This window comes from Strigops habroptila, chromosome Z (genome assembly GCF_004027225.2).
Source record: "Strigops habroptila isolate Jane chromosome Z, bStrHab1.2.pri, whole genome shotgun sequence".
In the NCBI taxonomy this organism is placed as follows: Eukaryota; Metazoa; Chordata; class Aves; order Psittaciformes; family Psittacidae; genus Strigops; species Strigops habroptila.
This window is the reverse complement of record NC_044302.2, coordinates 34,556,263-34,577,273: the sequence shown is the minus strand read 5'-3', so window position 1 is coordinate 34,577,273 and position 21,011 is coordinate 34,556,263. Positions and strand designations below refer to the sequence as shown.

Genomic DNA, 21,011 nt, shown 5'->3' with positions numbered 1-21,011 from the left:
TTGTTTGTTTTTAAATGGGAAGATATTTTACTTGTCTTTGAGGTCTCCTGGTAAATATTTATTTAGTGTCATAAAACATTGCATTGTTGCATTGTCCAGTAGGTGTATTCCCAATGTCATAGGCACTGGCCGTGTTATTGCCAACATGGTAGAAAGGATGAAGTATCTAATGTGAATAGCTGTATGAAGATGAAGAAAATTCAGATTGCTCTAAGTTTCCGCTTCTCTTTGTAATTTATGCAGAAAAAATGAGGGATAGGTTGTGAGGTTTTTTTGGGTGCTTAGCAGCTAAGTCTTTTAAACTTCCTGGTAGAGCAGTATCTGTAAAATGCAGAGAGACAGAGCTTGTAAGATCTGTCCATTTTACCAACACAATATCAATCATTATGTGTTTTTCTCCCTAATAGGCAAATAAGATAATCAGAAGTTCAATGGGATTACAACAAACACCTCCACAGTACACCTGTGAAAATCCTAATAACAAGAATATTATTGTCCTATAGACATACACTACAGTTGTTTCTCAGTGGTCAGGTTCCTTGATTTTATTCTTGTTCTGCAGGATTTCTGGAAGCAGTATGTGGTTTATCTTCAGCTTCAGTTTCGAGAATGTTAAAACTTCTGGAACAAAACACCACAACAGCAATTTCTGTAGAAGAGATTTCAGTTAAATACGCTGACTTAATTATTAGCTACTGAAGTGGACCAATTATATGATCTCAGTTGTATGCTGTTACTTAATCAAATCCTTAGTGACTTAAATCATTGAATAGGATTATTTTTTTCTCTCTTACAGGGAAGGTAAATTTAATTAAAGTGTCAGTATTACCTAATGCAATTATTTTTCTAGAGTATAACAGAGATTATTTCAGACAGCTTAAAAAGCAAACAGCACTTGGAGGTTATGACTAAACTGATCTGTTGTTTTAGGATACTGCAGAAATCTGTACAAATTTTCTCCTTTGAATCCATAGCTCATAAAACTAGTAAGAAGGTTTTGTTTGCTTTTGAAGGACATTGTAATGATTAACAATAGTAATGAATCAGATTAATCAGTGCATAAATCTTAATCATATTGTTCTGTGACTCCAACTTTTGTTGTTCAGAATATCCAGGTTATTATCGATGGCTGAGCAAGTAAGACTACAGTCTAAATACTGTATTTTCCTGGGAGTTTGTAATATTTACTTAGTTTGAAAGCCTTAGACTCTGGAGTCTTTAATCACATGCATTTGAATCTAAGCACAGATGTGTTGCTTCGATGCCATATTTTTCTTATAATTAAATGAATTGGTATGTGACCTTGGTATTTATATTCCATATAGTTAAAAGGAGGAAGACCTAGGTCCTTTTTGTTGGGTGTATTGGTCTATGAGTGAGAATGTCTTGATTTCGTGGAGTAACTGAGTGCCTGAATTCCAAATTTGCTGAAGTTGGATTCTATTAATATCTATTTTCTTTTTGTGAAAAATGTAGTAATCTTGTCTTACTTGACTATTTTACACGTACTATATGTGATTCCAAAAAGTTTAACAGGTTTTATAACAGTTATGTAGTGAACAAATCTGAGATTATTTCTTTCTATCAATTTTGTCTCACTAGTTAAGAAATCTTTCCAGCTTGGATCTGCGTCATATCACAGAACTGGACAATGAAACCGTGATGGAAATAGTAAAGAGATGCAAAAACCTTAATTCCCTCAATCTGTGTCTGAACTGGATCATTAATGACAGGTAACTTTGTTATAGGATCTAAAGCCAGTATAAAGCAAATTTAACTAGTTGTATTAGTTGAGAATAATTCCTCATGGCTCAGAGGGTGGAGGAAATAAATAAAACTAAGCGGTGTTTTGTGCGTGCTTATTCTTGCTTGTTTTGGGTAAATCATCATATTTTATAGAGTGAGTATTTCTGTTAGTGGAGAAAAGTTTAGTTATAACTGGATGGCAGCACTAACCTGTTTCCTGTAAATTTAACGAGAATGTTCCCTTTACTGTGTGGGATTGAAATGTACAATTGCAGTTATGACTCCTTCAGTAGTTAATCAGGATTTAAACAGATTTATATGCATACAAACATTAAAGCATATTTTTGATTACATAAGGAAAAATAAACTACTTGTGGGTTAAGCAGTGAAATTAATATCTTTTTTAGAAAGAAACAAATCCTTCATGTTTTTGGCAAAGAGACTCTCTAGAGTGAGGCTGAAAGAATAAGTGGGGTATTACCTTAGGCTTTTTCTTTTGACCAGAATACCTCCTATCCTGTTGTATTCCCTCTTTTTGATCAAGTAATATTAAGTAAATGCACACAGATGTTGTATAGTTGTATGCAGATCAGACGAAAAATGAAAAATATTGAGAATTTAAGAAGCAGAAGTTTCCTTTTAAAATGAGAAAATTGAGCAAAGCCACTATCTCAAGGTAAGGTATACAGGTGTCATGGTTTGAGCCCAGCCGGTAACTCAGAATCACGCAGCCGCTCGCTCACTTCCCCCTCTTCTTCCTCCCCCCGCCCCCAGAGGGATGGGGAGGAGAATCAAAAGAATGTTACTCCCACGGGTTGAGATAAGAGCAGTCCCGTAACTAAGGTATAATACAAAACCACTACTGCTACCACCAATAACAATAATGATAAGGGAAATAACAGGGGGAGAGGATACAATTGCTCACCACTGGCCAACCGATACCCAGCCCGACCCGAGCAGTGATCTGGGCCTTCCGGGTAACTCCCCCCAGTTTATATACTGGGCATGATGTGCCATGGTATGGAATACCCCTTTGGCTAGTTTGGGTCGGGTGTCCTGTCTCTGCTTCCTCCCAGCTTCCCCTCCTCCCTGGCAGAGCATGAGACTGAGAAAGTCCTTGATTGGAGTAAACATTACTTAGCAAGAACTAAAAACATCGGTGTTATCAGCGTTGTTCCCAGGCTGAAAGTTAAAAAACACAGCACTGCACCAGCTACTAAGAAGGAGAAAAATGACTGCTGTAGCTGAACCCAGGACAACAGGAAAGAACATTTTTATTTTTAACAGATTGGTTTATTATAATGGGTTCCTTAAACAAAAGGAAAGAGACTGTTTTAGCAGTTTTGCTTCTTCCCTCTGGTTACAGATTTCTTTCTAACATACTCTCTTTCAAGGTTTTCTGAAGTCTTTAAAGTGCAAATGAGCTTAAACTTTGGTGAAAATGTAATGTTCTAAAAATACTAAAATTGAAATTTGTTAAATACGAAGTACCATTGAACTTAGACTATAGCTTCGTTTAGCCTTAAGACTGTTTTTTGGTTTTGTAGTTTTATGTCAGACCTGTAACTGAACTTCATTGGTTATAAAAGCATTTAGTTGCCTCATCTCTCTCTGTCTGTGGAGACATACACATATTTTCATGTACAGAATCAGGCTATTGTAATGCAAAATTTTAAGCTAGTTGGAAAAAATACTAAGAAGAAGAATATGAATTTGAAAGACAGTCACTTTTCAGGTTTTAATTAAAGTACTTAGATATGTTATACCTTTCTGCATGAACGTTTTGAGTAGGCTAGTCTGTTAAATGTGATCCAAACTAATGGCAAACAGTTCTTGAAATTACTAGAATTACTAGAATAAAAAATATACATTTTAATTATATTCATATAACTGTAAAACTTCATATTGAATATAATTAGAATTATGAAGCTTAAGAAGAAAATTAAACCTTTTCCAGCAATTGCAGATAACCTGCTGTTCTATCTAAACTTTTGGATTGTTGACTTTTGTCTGTGTAGTTCTTTCCATTTTGTGTTTATTTCTGGTCATACCTGTCAGTACTTTTCCAACATGTAACACTTGACTACAGATTCAACTATTTAAATTAGCTCTAGATAAAAGCAAACAAAGAGAGATTTTAGAAAATAACTGATGCATTTGTCAAATCTTATTCACAGGCAAGTATTTGGTAATTCAAGTATTCTTCCTCTTTTACAAAGTGAGATAAAACTCCAAACACTAGTCTTAACTGAAAAAAGTTATTTCCTCTACTCCTCTTAAATGCTGCATTAAGAATTGCTGATAAGTATATAAAAAGAACATGATACATCCACTAGGCTTTAATCAATGTGGGCACTAGTTCAAGAGTATTACGAGTGTATTGACTTTGAGGATATTAGTGATCCTTCAGAAGTACACACGATTGTTCAGGTGCTTACCTTGGGTAAAACCCCAAGTTAGTTTAAACTAAATATTAATTTATTGATGATTGAAGGCAAGATGAGCTTTATTTTGGGGAGTTTTAATTTAATATAGTCTGAGACTTGATTTAAATAACCTTATCACCTTGAAATTGTCTTGATGGTAACTGCATTTGTTCTTTTGAATTTCAATTGATACAATGAAAATAGTGACATCTAGAAATCCCATGGGGAGATTCAGGAAAATGGAGTATGATGTACTGGTAAAGTTTTCAGGGGTGTGTGGTTCTTCTGATAGCTTGAGGAACACCTGCTATCTGTTGTATCCATAAATGATCAAGGAGCAAGCAGCAGTTATTATAACGTTTTTTGTGAATCTTACCACTGTGGACTTTGAGTTGCAATTCACTTCAACTTCTTTATTACATAATTCATCTGAAGACAGATATTTAAAAGCTGTGCAGTGACTGTGAAGTCTTTAGAGTATTTCTGCTGGCTTAAGTCATTCTTCTTACTAAAACACTCCCTTGGTAATATGTGTATAGGGGAGATTTGCCAGCCCTTATTGTATCTATGGTTCCTCTAATAAGCATCATGGTGCAGGGAATAGTGCAGATAAGGTTCCACCTGCATAACAAAATTAATGGTTGGTTTTACAGTCACAGGAAAATAATATTGCAACTATTTGAGAATTTTAATCCTTCCTCTGTAGCTGGTGCCAAGTGTTCTAGTAATAGTATCTCAAGAGCTGTTTTTTTTCTCATGGTGATTGTAGGTGACTTTGTTAGCAGGTGCTGACATTTGCAGAACATCTGGAGGTTGTTGAGAGTAAGCTATGGTTGTGACTTGGAGGCAGATATGCAGTATCTGTATGTCACAGTAGAACAGCGAGTAATGTTGGTTGGTGACCTTGTAGTAGTATTGCTAACTGCCATCAGAGTTCTGATCAGTGATATGGGGAAGATAAGCATTATGTGCACCTCCGTGAGCTTTCAGCAGAGATGGGAAGCCTGGATTTGGTCTAATTACACTACTTCTGAGAAAACTGTCCTTCTGTGTAGTGCTTTCATGAAATATCACCATAGTCAATGCTGTAATAGGACAGTCTCCCCATACTGTAATGATAAAGACTTGTTAGTGAGGAGCCTAAGATGGAGGAACTTGGAAATACAGACTTTTGACAAGGGTCGGGAAGTCAAAGTATGGAAGAAATTCAAAGGAAACATGGTAAATGGTTGGAGACCAGACCATAAGCCTGGAAGCCAAAATGTTTGTTCAGCAGCACAGTCAGGAGAAAGGAGCATTTTCTCCTTTGAAGAGGCTTCATCTGCTTTATTCTGCTGGATCACTAATGCAGCAACATTTTCTCAGGATTGGGCATCATACTTGTAGTCATAGAGCATATGGGGGCTTCTACACTGTTACTTAGCAGAGTTAATTGTTAATGTGGCCTTCCATATGTTAGAAAAGTATTTAAATGATTTGTGTTGACTGCCTGCCATGAGTTCATGTGAACCCATGTAATCAGCCTTGGGAGTAGCTGGATGTGTCTGGATGTGTTTTGGGTAGAGGATACAATGCTGAAGATGGTCTCAGTGGGTGATTAGCTCATTGTGTTTAGTCCCAGAGCTGCTGGTGTATGTGAATGCTCTCACATTTCACCAGCAGACATGAGCATCAAAATAGTAGCTGAGCTCTTACAGTATATTTTTTATAACATGCAGGATTAGTGAATGCTATAATTATTTTCAAGAAAGATAATAAAATTAGTCTTCTCTTCCTGGAACTATAAGTCTCTGCATTTTAGGTGCAAAAATAATTTTAATAAAATTACTTCTAAAAAATGTATAAACCTGTCACCTTGCCTGTACTTTTGCAGAGGCAAAAGTGTTCATTTTTTCTATGGTAACTACAAATGCTAATACAGCATCTTAGTATTCATCACCTTTGGTCTGACTGACGTGGAAATGTGCTTCAGGAACAGTGATTCTTACTCCTGTCATTTTGTATAATCTGGACTTGGGGATATAGTAGAGCCTTCCAGAAAAGTAACTGTACTTTTATATGATATTTGTTATGAATCATTCTAGGTGAATACTTTCATTTCTTAATTCTAATTTAATTTCATCTTTTCAGTGTTATCTGAAAGATGTCTCCTTTGAGTTCTCTGCATATTTATCAGCTGTTTAGTCAGCTACATTAGAAACTTGAGCTTCATAAAAAACTATATAATGTAACACAAATTAATTTACTTTAAAAATTACTTATGCTTTTGAATATCATAGTTTTTAATTAAATTTATGAGAAAATTTGCTTCACCCTGCAGATGTATTTTGTAAAATGATTCAAGGCTGGCTTTTACATTTCAAACTAAAGCATAGAACTTGGACAAAGATAACTAGCATGCTTTGGTAAATGATCTACTTAAAATTCTGGGTCTTCCCCCCCCCCCCCCCCCCCCCCCCAAGTGATTATGAAAAAAATAATCCTTTCTGATTAGTCCAGAATGGTGGGTTAATGTTGGCTATCTGCCCGATGCCCATCCAGCTGCTCTTGTCAGTCCCCTCACCCAGCAGGACAGGAGGAGAAAATAAGATGGAAAACTCCATAGGTTGATATAAAGACAGGGAGATCACTCAGCAGTTACTCTCTTGGGCAAAACAGGCTTGACTTGGGGCAGATTAATTTATTGCAAATTAAAAATAGAGTAGGATAGTGAGTGGGGGAAAAAAGGCAAAACCAAACCACCTTCATGCACCCTCCCCTTTTTCCAGTCTCAGCTTTAATCCTGCATTCCCAACTAGTTTACTTCCTCCCCCTGAAGCACCACAGGGCAGTGGGGAGCAAGGGTTGTGGCCAGTTCATAAGACTTCACCTTTGCCACTCCATCCTCCCACCTCTCTGCTCCAGTATGGGCTCTTGTACTGAATTTATGTGGCAATGTTTTTCAGGGGTGGCTTCTGTGAGAAGATGCCAGAAGCTTCCCCCATGTCAGACAGAGACAGTTCCAGCTGACTGCAAAACAGCCCCACCACTGGCCAAAGCTGAGGCAATCACTGATGTGATAACATATGTAAGAAAGGTGAAAACCACTGTTAAGAAAATCCAGGAGAAATGGGTGAGAATATGTGAGAGAAAACAGACAGCCAGGTCAGTGCAGAAGGAAGGCAGGAGGTGCTCCAGGCACCAGAGCAGAGGTTCCCCTGCAGCCCATGGTGCAGCCCATGGTGCGGCAGGCTGTGCCCCTGCAGCCCAGGGAGGTCCATAGTGGAACAGATTCCACCTGCAGCCCATGGAGGACCCGATGCTGGAGCAGGAGGATGTTCCGTGAAGTGAGCTGTGACCCCCATGGAAAGCCCATGCTGGATCAGGCTCCTGGCAGGAACTGCAGCCCATGGAGAGGAGCCCATGCAGGAGAACTTTTTCTAGCAGGACTTGGGACCATGTGGGAGACCCACATTGGAGCAGACTATTCCTAAGGAATTGTACCCTGTGGAAAGGACCCACGCTGAAGGAATTTTTGAAGAACTGAAGCCTGTGAGAATGACCCACATTGGAGAAGATCATGAAAACTGTCTCCTGTGGGAGGAACCGCATGCTGGGGTGTTCCAGTCAGTATACCATGATTCCTCTCTGCTGCTCCTTCCTCCTCACAGTTCCCTCTGCTCTGGTGTGGGCTCTGCATGGGCCACAGCTCCTTTAAGAGTACCCATCTGCTTTGGAATGGACTCCTCTACATGCTATAGAGAAGGTATCTGCTCCAGTGCAATGAAGTGCCTCCACCTTCCATGAACTTGGTCTTTGTACTGCTGTTTCACATGCTCTTTGTATTCACTTCCCCTCTTTGTGTTTGGTGTGGTTTGGTTTGGCATGATTTTGCCATTTTAAAATAGGCTTTCCCTGAGGAGCTCAGCTGTGTCCAACACAGGGCAGCCCCGGCATCCCTGCAGACCCCCCTGCCAGCACATTGGCATCTGCACCCAGTGCAGTGCTTTTCATTTCACAGCTAACAACAGGTTTCTGCAGGTCAGGTTTTATCCCTAAAATGTGAAATTGCATGATTCTTACTGTGATTACTGAAACAGGTGTTCATCATTCCTTTTATTGCACAGTACTGTGTGAGAATGACATCATAGATGCCTGGGAATGTGAGATGAATTTCCTGTGGAATCTAGCCGTGGCCACACATTTGTGCTATACTGTATAACTTTGGTTTAAATGTTATGTTACTTTGCAGTCCAGTCTGCAAATGTTTTGAAAAAAATTATGGGGTATGGTTCAATACATCCCCCAAATCATTATCCGTGGCAGAGTAGCCCTTTCAGCTTCCATTTATAAGCCCTGAACCCTCTTTATAAAGGCTTCTGAGAACCGTTTCTTTGGCATTGTTATAGAAGAAATTATTTTTTGCAAACGATTGGAACAGATCACTCTCATACTGTCTGCAAAGTTTAACCAATGATATAAATCAGAATGTATTTTCTATAATCAAGTGTAACTGTCCATTTATTGATGTTTTAGCATGCTATGTCTATTTCTATGATGATATTAAAGTAAATAGTTTTTAGGAATGATTTTCTGGTTGAAATGGATGTTATCGGAAAGAGTAAAACTTTCAACCTGTTGTCGTGATTTGCCACCCTTTTATCTTTCTTTGCATACTTGAGAAGCAGGAAGAACAGTCCACTGTTGTCGCACTGCTGAAATGTATGATAAATGAAGCTCTCTAAATAGTGAAAAGATGAGGAGGGTGATTAAGTCTGACAATTCTCATGTAAAAAAACTCAAGATGATAAATATCTCCTGTGATTAGTTATTAATTTAGTGCAAGGGACTAGCATCAGCCTAAACAATTTTATGAATTGTGGCATTAACGAAAAAAATAAAACTGGAAGATAGGTATGCACTTGTTAAGCCAAAGGAGAAATTTCTTAGAGTTGATGGCTAATAATTAAAAATGGCAGACTTGACACAAATGTGGCTTGACTGTTTTCTGTCTGACATTCCTTACAGAAATTGAGAAAGTGTAATGTTCCCTGAAGGCATGGAAGTGACAGTGTGCTATAAATCTGAGTCCTTAGTGCATCATGAAAACAGAAAGGTTTTGTATATATATCATTTCTGTACAGATAAAATATTTGCAGTGTTATAATTTGAAGTAGTACAGAAAAGTAAAAATTCCTTCCTATTAGTGCTCAGAAAAGAAGGTGTAATCCTTAACTGCAGTTACGGTGCATTCTAAGGTTACAACCTATAATTCGCCATGCAGTCAGAATAGGTACAGTATTTGGGGAAAAAAAGAGAAGGGATGACTGTCTCAGTGGCTTACTGCACTGACTGTGTTGTTTAGAGTGTATCAGTATATCCATTATAAATAGTATTTGAAAGGCACATAACCATGTTCTAAATTTGCTTTAGGCTATTCCTTGCTGCGTGGATTGTAAGATGAAATTGAAAATAATTCAGCAATTTTGTTGATTGATTGTTTTTTTCTGTGGAGATGAGCTTAAGACTGATGTTATTGGTCATGCCGTCATAAAACAGGAAACATGTCAGAGGATATATGCTAGTTGTCTTCAATCCTGATCAGGTTAACTCAATGATCCCCTGTTTTCTCTTGTTAAAACCAAAGAAGGCTGGTATATGCTGAATTTTCTGTGATGTTAAATGGGGTTAATTTTGTGTGTTTGAAATTCAAGATTAACCAGCATAAGTACTGGCTTGTAAAGGAGATGAAAAATTAATGTACCTTTGAGAAGCTGTAGTAAGCTTGAGAAGGAAGATGATAGTGATGAAATTGGAGCTGAGTTGGCAGGATGAATGACTAGGTAGTTCTGGGATTGGCAGAAATAATGTAATGAGGAAAGTAAGCAGTAACTTAAACAGAAAGTGGTGATCATGGTAATGCCTGTAGGATATAGGCAGTGAACAAGTGAGTTATGAAAAAAAAAAGAAATGCTGAACAGTGACTTATGTTTGGATTGGAGTCTCATTGACTTCTCTGCATACTCTGTGATTATGATCTACTGATTTTCAGAACTGTGGACTGAAATGGTCTCCAGTCTATGCATCTAGCTTTTATTCTCATGAAGTGAGGAAGAAACTGATATATACCCACCTCTGTGTGCCACAAGGGTGCTGCAACTCAGCCATGTTGTACAGCTAACTTTCAGGGGGGCAGAGTGTTTCCAGGCCTCAGAGTGCTAATCTGACCACTCATTAAAAATAACCTGCCTTTTTCACTGGAAACCATTTTCATAATCTTTAGAGCGTTAAGTGGCATTATGCCACACCTGGAATGCTGTGTCCAGTTTCGGGCTCCAGAGTACAAAAGAGATATGGACATACTGGAGAGTCCAGCAAAGAGCCACAAATACGATGAAGAGACTGGAGCAGCTCTCCAGTGAAGACAGGCTGAAAGGGCTGGGACTGTTCAGCCTGGAGAAGAGAAGGCTCAGGGGGATCTTATCAATGTATATAAATGCCTGCAGGTAGGGTGCAAAGAAGAACGAAGTTCTTTTAGGTGATGCCCATCAGTTTTATCAGAAAAAGGTCATACTGGTTTGGAAGAATACTGAAATAAATCTGATTTTCACAATACAAACAGGAGACGAAAGGCCTTTTATAGTTCTTAGCTAATTGTACTCTTAGTATATAATACAAAATGCGTTGATTCAGACATATTTTCAGCATGTTTATAAATCATTTATTGATTAACATAGGATCTAACAAGCTTAATTTTTTATGTTTCTGATTACTGTGGCTGAGCAGATACCTGCTTTTATAATTCACAGTAAAAAGCACGCTTTAAATATACACTTCCTTACTGGAATCTTTTCAGGTAAATTTTACTTGCAAAGTCTAGATATCGTCCTATTGTAGAATTTGCTTTTCCATCCTGATCTCGGCAGCTATCCATCAACAAGGCATAACAATAAGCTTGTTAGACTTAGCAGTGTAAAAAATGTTACTAAGCAAGGCCTGTCAGATGGCATTCAAATATTCATGCAGTCTTTCCAGATATGGAAAGTAGTTTCCTACTGTGAATAAAGTGCTTAAAGCAGAAGGTCTAACCTTCAGAACTTTATAGCTCTGTTGTTTACAATATATGTATTTCTTTTGCCTGATAGTTTTCAGTGCTTTCCTTTTCTATAAATCTGTATGCAGTGATTCTGATTTTTTTTTAAAGTGATTGTTTAAATTTTGCCATATGTAGGCTATATGGAGAGATTGCCTTTCCTAAGGTATTTGATAGAGATAGATTTAATAGGTATTTTTTTACATTTGTATTTCAAAAACTGCAGAAAAACTAAAACCATGAAATAGTTCGGTTAAAAAATCAGATTATTAATAGCATGTTACTTGTGTTTACTGATATATGACCCATTCCCTAAAAATAGTTTATAATAGTGTGAATCTAGTCATTTAGACTCTTCTCATATAAACATACATAAATTCAGTTTCTGGGTTCTAAGAATGTTTAAAACTGAGTTAATAGAACAAAAATGTAAGTGATCATTTAGACTTGAAAGAAAGCATTCGTCTAATCTGTAATGCAAACTGTAGTCTCATTTTTACTTTCAGACATATCAATTAAATATTGGCCAGCTGAATTTGGTTTAGAAAGTTTGTACCATCCTCTAGAATTTCATCAGGGGAAAATTAAGAAGTGTTTTCGCAGGTTTTCTTCCGTTAGTTGTCTTCTGGTCTAGGAGACTGTGGCAGGAATTTAAAATGGTATTAGATGCTCCCGGGACAACCAAACACAAACAGTCTGCACAACATAGTTCTGCTTAGTGATCTCCATTTGTTTTTCTGCATGTTTCTGGTCTGGTTGACGGCAGTAGAGCAGAATTGCCAGTATTTGTTATAGCTTGGAGTTGACTGTAATGGACATTCCTGGTTTTACTGAATAGCAATACCTTAGAAATTTCAGGTTACCTTCAAGCCTCAATTCATCATTTAACCACAAAAATCCATTTCATTTTAGCACTCTATAAACTTCAAGGGTGAAATAATGTTTTTTTAAAAAATTTAGCATTCGGAATTCAAAAGAAGAGAATTGAAATACAACTAAAACCTAGATTTACTAGTACTATTTTACTTTTCCAAACATTGCTTGAAAACCAAGACTAGATAGATGCCATTTGCAGTATCAATCTATAATTTTTACAAATCATTTAATGACATTTTCTGCGGCTTAGTGAATTGCAGTCTACATGAATTACACTTCAAAGAGTGAGTGTAGTACAGAAGTATTCTGTAGATAACTCATCAGAATAACCTCTTCTGTATTCCCTCATCTCTTTACCTGTAGTGCTAAACAATTGTTTTAAACATGTGCTATTAGCAAAAAGTTAATAGTTCTTACTATGAGGTGATTCTTGTGTCATTCTCACCTGAAAAAATGTGGTTATTTTGGATACTGTGTAGTTGGTATAACAAAATATACTTTGTCACTGTGCTTGACAGATCTCATTTTCTAAGTAAAACATTGTCTTGCTTTGAGAAAAAAATCTTATTATTCTGTTGCAGGCTATTAAAAATTTGCTTAAGTATTTGAAATCTGAGGTCAAGTTTTAAAATAAGCATTTCAGGAGAGTTTTCAATAGCACATACTGTTTTATTTTTGCCTGTAACATTGTTTTCATTCATTGCTTTCCTACATAGTATATGTAGCTCTATAGTCAATGCTGTCAAATATTTGCTGAATAAAGTTTGCAAAAATGTGTCCTGATAAGTTCTGATCTAAATGGTGACATATTAATGTCTCTATGAATCTGACTACCTACGAGTGTTAGGAAATATATAAGGCAAAACAATGTGCAAACTAGATTATTTTTAAAAAGCAGTACAAAAGTTAGTTTGAATTTTCACTGTTACAGCCAATTTTTGCTAACATACCAATTACAATACATAATAGAGGTTTATTGTTTGAATGGTAAAATAATTGCGGATAGATTGGTCTCTCTAAGGACTGTTCCAAACACAATACAATGAATGCACAAAACTGTACAGTAACATACAGTAATATGAAGCATGTACCTTTTAGAAATGAAAGGAATTTGCTGGTTTCACATTGATTTTTTTGGGGTTTTTTTTCCTTTTTTTTTTTGTGAAATAGTTATCCATAATTTTGCATTGTAAGTGGCTGTAAGTGAAGGATTTTTTAAAAATCTCCCTGAAGTGGTTTTTGTATTCGCTGCCAAAATGGAAACTGACAGAAATAATAGCAAGTGTTCATTTTTTTTTTTTTTCTCTAGATCTTGCCCTAGTCTTTATTCTCTCATTTACAGGCTTATTAAAACATTAACGTTTATTCTGTTTTTACTGGCTTCAGTTCAGATTTGATTGTTAAGACATCTAGACATCTAATGATCACAGAATTTAGTCTTTAAGTTTCCTAAGTTTGTCCTAAATTTCTGTAGCTTTTTTCCTGTTGTATAAATAACATACTGGATAACCTTTTTGGCTTGTTTTTGTTTTTGTTTTGTTTTAGTGCATAGACGTCTTTTGGAACGGAAATGATTAGTATGATTATAAAGCATTATTCAAAATGCAGCTGAACAATGGACTTTTTCCCGGTAAATTAGGCGTTTTCAAACAAGTAACCATGCTTGAAACAAGAATTATATTGGAAATTAAACCATGTTATTTGGAGATAGTTTCATTAAACTATTGGAGATAGGTTGTTAAAAAGGCACCCTTTGGTCTCAATATCATAGAGTAGCTGTGGCTCCTTGGCTGGGCTGTAAGACAGTGACAGCCTGAGGGCTAGAGCTGGCAGGAGCTCTGATCTGTGGGAAAGGACTGGGATGGATTTAAGGCTACTTGGTTGCCCCCAACCACTCTGAATGTTGTAGTTTACAGTGACATTATCTGATACTATTCTATTAATATAGTCTGTGGGCAATTTTTGCTCACTGGTACTTTTTCTTCATGAACTGTCCTGCTACTACCAGCAGCTTCACTTAGTTGTCCTTGAGTTCACTTACCACTCATCATCGTTTCCAGTTTATTTGGACATTACCCTTTATTCATCTTTGTTATTTTCTTTATCATTAGTATTTTGAGTCAAGCCCATATCTCCTGTTTGTACAGCATTTAACACAATCTCCAGCCCAGTCTTCATGTTGGCAAGATGATGCTCCAGCCCTATGCTTGTGAAGGATGAGAAGGCAGGCTGCTGTGCCTCTATGTCTTAGTAAGTTTGTCCTTGCAATCATAAGCTGTAATTCCAGACCCTGCATGCTACAGTTTGACCGTGGATGAACAAAACTAGTGTCATACTATAGTTTGCTGGTGGTTTAGTTGATGATTTTCAAATAGCCGTTTCCCTAGACATTCCAACACATATATGATGAGGACTCAAAAAATTACCTTGCAGCTAAAATATATCACTGGATCTTCAATTTAATTTCAGGAAATTATTTTGTCAGACTTCTTTTTCCGCCTTCATTTTTCATACTTTGAGTGTTCAAAGGGTAAAATAAAAGTATTGCAGAGCAAAGTAAAGCTCCTCCTTCTGAGACTGCAAATTATGGTAGCCATTGTATCAGGAGAGAGGGCCTTATAAGCATGCACACTTCTTTGTATACTTCCTGTTGCCTATCACAATTAGTCTTTTTTCAGCAAATGCCTTGAAAATAGTGGTATTAAACAGATATTTGCATCAAAGTGATTTCTGTTATACTAAGTCTTGCAGTTGTATGATGATTCATATGTATTGTTCATTTGCATCCTAAAGGAGCTACAGGAAAAGCAAATAGTTCAATTTTGTAGGTACTTTGGGTAAGCAGCAGCTCTGAGTTTACACTATCTTAAAAAACACTGATGGTATAGTTTAGATAAGTAATCCAGCTATATTCAAGTTAAAAAGCACCATTTGAATAGCAATGCACATGTAAATGTTTAGAGAGAAGAGTTACACAAAATTTGCTCTGCTTTCGAAAGCAGAAATTCAGCAAATACATACAGTGTTAATCACTCTTACAAAATATTGTCAGAATGTGAGACTTGCATGTGATTTAAACTATTACTTTTACTCACACTGTGTAAGTACAGTGATGTCCTACAATTTTTACCATAAAGATTCCATAGTCTAGTGTAATATTGTAATGTTTCCTGAAATTTCAAGATACTTTTTTGCACTGGAATATTAACTACAGTATAACTACTGTATATATCCATATACTTAAGTATATATATATGCATGTCATGCAGAATTTGTTCAGGAACTTTAAAGTGAATTTTTGTAAAGAATTTTTCATAAAGACTGTGTGATTGAACATAGGAGAAGTTTTACTGGTGATGTACTTCTATTATAGTGATGTACTGGTGTCAAGACTTTTGAAGTCATACATCAAGATCAAATAGTATTCTAAAATATCAGATTAAAGCTAATAATATTTGATCATTAAATCTGTTTCATGTACTTGTTCTCAGTCTTAGAAAATTGATATGTTTTTTCAAGCTCATCATAACATCATTTTTAAAAACAGGATTAAAATCCTAATAACACACATTCTACAGGAAATTAATTTCAGTGTTTTTCCACATACACATTGCTGGTAGCTGTCCATGTCTACCGTGAGAAGTAATCTCTTCCTAAAACAGGATATCCTGTACTTTCCCATTAACAATCATGGGTATTTTGATTAATGGCATAGCAGAAAGATCAGAATATATTAACTTTTTGTCATCTCACTTTTGGCAGCACACAGTACCTGTAGGGGAGAGGAAGGAGTAATGAAAAATGAGGGCACAGTTTTCTAATACTGAATTCTTTGGTATAAAATTCAACTGTGAGGAATTGCTAGTCCTTTTTGACATACGCAGGTGGTTTAGGTAGTGTCTGTATAAAACTAGATACTCATTTTACTACTTACTAAACAGGGGCTCAGAGTGAATCAAAGGGTAAGTGAAAGTGTGAATCGTCAGGAAAAAACTCTTATTATGGTAATAGTGAAGAACACAAATGTTCATTGAGGACACAGTATTTGGGAGATTGGATGATGTAGAGTATTTCTTACATATTCGTCACTTTTCATTATTGTATATGATTTAGGACAATTTTTTTCATTCCAGCTTTCATGAATGTAAGTGTAAATGCTGTTCTACTGTAACATCAGCATGAAAAGGTGATTGAGAGTCCCATACTTTTGCTTTTTAGTCAATAGGTGTGGAAAACGATAGAAGTGATGATTTGTCTAATTGCTCTACTGTCGTTACAATTATAGAGAAAAGGTCAATCTAGTCACTGTCAATTAAACTATGAAAGAAAATGTGTTTATAGCCTTGAAGAACCATTATGTCAATTTTACTCTGTTCATCAGTGCATAACACATTTACTTGGATATATAAATCTTATCTTTCTTGGAATTACAGCAGACTTGCTCTATTACAGGCATTTGGTGCTGCTGAGTAAAGATAAACTTAAGTATTGTCTGTTAATTGCACATTCTTTCATTGTCCCATGTTTCCAAGATTTGTGTACAGTAAAACCTGGCTACTTTAATGAATAAAAATGGATGTGACAGATTGCAGTTTGCACCTTCTGTTTTCACATAGTTAAAACACTGTGGGTGACAGGACAATATCTGTTGCTTGTAGCTGTTGTAGTTGTGTTGGCATCAACTTTAACAAATGATATGGGGATACTCATTAACATTGCAAATGCTTTGGTTTAGGTACACTTTGTGCACCTTGGGAAAGTTTAGTATCTCCTGTGGGTACTGTTGTAGGGAATACTTTGTAAGGACTTTGTGTACTGTGGTTACTCTTAAGTGATAGGAGACAAGGTGATGAGCAAGCATGAATAAGTACATCAACTGTGTGGATACAAATATAGAGTGAAACTCTGGTCCTTGTGGTTGGCTAGTAGTCATTTTATCTTTCTGTCCTGTATTCTAGTATGATAAATAACATGACCCTCTTTTGATGTGTTCCTTCTCTTTTTCACTTTGTTAATTGTTTATGGGAAGAGTTATATCACCTAGGAGCATATTCAGGCATAATGAACAATGCCACTTCAAGCAATCCTGTTTCTGCTCTTCTGCCTGTTACCTGCAGCAGCAATGCCATCTCCATATTGGTCTGGCTGGCTACTGCAGCCACCTGTATCTAACTTAGTCAAGTTCAGTTGTGTATGGGTGGACAATTTAAAATGAGTTTGCTGTGCTCTGCAGCTTCAGGGAGCAATTGTGATTTTTTTTTTTTTTTTTTAATCTCTTGTTTTTCTGCCAGATCAAGCTTAGATCAGCTCTCACAATCAGCCTTCTGATCTTAGTGGTGCAGACTAACATTTTTGGATGTGGAAGAGCTTGGAACAATCATAGGAATAATGGAAAATAGTCTTGTGAGTTACAGTTCAATACAGCCACTATAGTCGTCTTTGTCTTAGCTTCTTATAATTGAAGACAGTCTTCCTTACCTGCTGTCAGATGGTGTATGTAAAAATGATTCAATAAGAAAACTTACAAAGACTTACTATGATATTACATGAGGAGATTAGATGTATGCAGTATTTTGAAATTTAAATAAATATATAATATATTAGTCTGTTTCTTTCTGCCCCTTGTGGTGGTGGGGAATTTTTGGGGTGTGTGTGTGTTTGTTCTTGTGTAGACACAATATTTTACACACTATTAAGGCAACATTGTGCAGGTACCTCTAGGAACACAAACATCCAGTAATGCAGTATTCTTTAAATGAGAGCGTACTAGAGAAAAACAACTTACCAGCTCTTGATTGAGAGAATGAGGGAATAACATTCAGTAATGCAAAGTAAATTCTACTTCAGTTCCTTCTTTATTTAACAAGGTGATGCTTGTGATGCCAATATAACCTTATATTGCATTGTTAGAAGGCCTATTTTTTTCCTGCTTAGACTTTGGGTCTTCCTTAAACTTTATATTAAACTTACATAATCTGGAATGGTTGCAGACTTACAGTAAGTATCTAGATTATAATTCATTCAAACTGGTAATAAGGCTCGGCAAAGAGTATGCTGCATAGTAATGTTAAATACTGAAATAATTAAGCTAATTTTGATATAGTACGTATCAAAAAAGACAGCAGTATCTTAACCATGACACCTTTTTTTTTGTACTTTCTTATCTTTCCCTACTCTTTTTCTTTCACTCTTGATCCTGCCCAGGATACACACACAAAACAGAGGTCAGTTATCAGCATAATTCAATATAAGTACATTCCTGACAACTGTATTAAATATGGTTATGTTCTATGTCCTGAATATGTGTTTTGCACTAAGAAATTGAGACCATTTTTTATTTAAAAAAAAAAAAAAAAAGTTTCAAGGACTCTCAGTGTATGGTAACATCTTATCTGCAAATTTTGTTATTATTCAAATAATCAGCAAGGAATAAATTAATTTAAAAGAAAATGTTCAGAAATGGAAGAACAGTAAAAGTTTCATAAAATTGGAAATAATTTCAAGGAGTTGCAGCAAAATGGATAGGTTGTTGAGGGCAAGCTGACAGAAACAAGAACCAATTCAGTGGAAACAGAAAATACATCTATTAAAGACTGACAGTTACAATCAAGGTTGGTATTGAAGTTGGTATTGGTTTTCTTTGTGAAGAGTTCTGTAGAGGAACATAAAATGATACAGCAATCTATGATTAAATATTTGTGCGTTTGAAGTAATTTCTTGTCTTCCGTGAAAATAACTGAACATACATAAATGTGAAAACCAGATTTCTACACTGTTGGAACATGATGAAAAATAGAGGCTTGCCTCCAAATAATCCAGTCGTTAATCTGCATTAATAGAAATACCCTAAGAGAGAAGCTGAGTCTTTCATCATACCTCAAAAAAGAAGGATTTTCACTGTGCCATGCCACAGGTTGTTTTCTTATGTTGCCAACACCTAATAGAGCCATATACGTCAAATTGGAATACTGAATCAAAATTAATAAAAAAGCAATCTAGAAAGTGATTTAACCTCTCAATTATGCCTTTAATGGAAAGACTTATTTTGTTGATGTGTGATACGAACATAGGAATTACACTGCTGAAAGATGGATTGCCTTTGGGATGCATTCTCTAGCAAAGTGATGGAGATATTCAAAGAGGTGAATAGCAGCAAGGCTGTCTGAAGTACCTAGAAGGCAAAACAGCAAATACCAGGGCACCATATTTAGAAAGAAAGCTTAGAACAATAACAGGAGGCAGAGGCAAAGACAGCTGCTTATAGGTGGGCCAAGAAGAGCAGGAGCTGATTTTTCTTTTATTCAGGCAAAGTTCAAATGAAACACACATGACAGAGTGGCTGTGCAGCTGCTGTTTCTTGTGAAGCATTTGCCCATATGTCACCTGACTGATTGCAAGTCCTGTCAGGCCCTCTATAGGTTCCTGGACAGTCCTTCCTTGGTATTTTTGGTTAGAGCGGGCTTTGGAGTTATTTCAGCAGCCCATCGTTTGTTGTGTTTTGAACCAACATTTTTGCCATGCAGTGCATTTTTGATCAGTTCCTTTTCAGAGCTTATGGGGAAATCCTCTTGAAAGGCCAAATCAATGTTACATGAACCATGATCTTCTTCCATACTCTGCGTACCTCTGTGTAGCTTTTTTTTTTTTGTGTTTACTGCTTTTTTTGATTAAAAAAAAAACCTGATGAAATTGTGAAATCTAATAGAGCTAGTATTACTAGGAGCTATGGCTCAGGACTTCAGGTATTCTGGGTTGGCGTGAGAGTGGAGTGAAGGTCTCATCCAACTAAGGTCTCCTGCTTATTTTCCAAAAGAAAGAATAAACTGATAGTATATGAGACTTACATACTATGTCTAGATATTTATATTAGTAGTAATATATTTTGTAAGTAAAGTTGCAGCTTTTGTTTATCCTAGTCATGCTATGTCTGTGTTATCATTTGGTTATGGAGTCAAACATTCTGGCAGATATATCTTTGTACTTTCAGTAGAAAGCTGTAGAACAACAGGTTACAAAGAGAATAATCATGCCAGGGTTTGGAGGCACTATGACCTTTGCACTTCTCTGTTGTATAGAAAACAAGGGGTAATGTGGAAAGTGTTGTGAATTGATTATTATTTCATAACTTTTGAAAGATTATGGTATATAGGATATTTGTTTTTTGGGGATTTTAATCGACCTTGTAAAATAATTTTCCATTAGTTACGAATGTTTCTGAAAATTTCTGGATACCTGTAATGCCTGTCTTGAGCTCTTGGTACAGAGCAGGAGACTGGGTTTTGGGGAGGAATCGATGGATTGAGACACTGAAATTGACAAGCTGAAACAGTGTTGTGTATGATACTCAGGAGTTCAAGTTCTACTCACACTGTGTGTTGTTGTTAAATAATGTATGCTCAAAAGTTTTGAAAGAGTAGGTAATTTTTGAAGTTTTAAATTAGTTTCTCACTAAATAACAAGTACCTGAGGAATAGAGACTTGATTATTAACGTCATCCTGTATTGCAAGCAGAATAAGCTTTATACTTCAGAAAAAGAAGAAAACCTCGTGTATTTTTTTTTTTGCATAATAGATTGGTTAAAAAAGAAAATTAAGATATGCTGAAATATTTTGGGAAACTGTATGGGCCCGTGAATATGGTATCAGAATTGAGTACTATTATAGGCTTTACTGTTGCTGTCTTTTTTAGCTTACCTCATTTAAACTCTCAATGACTCCATTTCTTCCTTCATAAAACAAGAAGGGGAAATGACCTTTTTAAGGACTAATAATTAAAAGATCACAAATATTTATTTTCCATCTGCAAAGCACAGCTGAAGTGGAGACAGATCATTCATTGTATGTATTTGGAATTAAATTTAAGAAAAGCAGAAATGGCTATATTTCAATAT

General features: G+C 36.2%; 1 protein-coding gene across 10 annotated transcripts in view; it reads left to right on the top strand.

Annotated features, from left to right (window-relative positions):
- FBXL17 (F-box and leucine rich repeat protein 17) overlaps positions 1 to 21,011 on the top strand; it is a 271,883-nt gene that overhangs the window by 82,233 nt on the left and 168,639 nt on the right. For 5 of the 10 annotated variants that reach the window (XM_030471091.1, XM_030471090.1, XM_030471092.1 and 2 more), the window contains exon 6: positions 1,603 to 1,733. In XM_030471091.1, coding sequence (XP_030326951.1) covers positions 1,603 to 1,733 — 131 coding nt within the window. Of the gene's footprint in view, positions 1 to 1,602; positions 1,734 to 4,965; positions 6,438 to 6,877; positions 6,882 to 10,258; positions 10,272 to 10,937; positions 12,002 to 14,267; positions 14,291 to 17,411; positions 17,498 to 21,011 lie in introns of those variants that run through there. The other 5 variants (XR_003989300.1, XM_030471094.1, XM_030471099.1 and 2 more) reach the window with 5 other exon arrangements.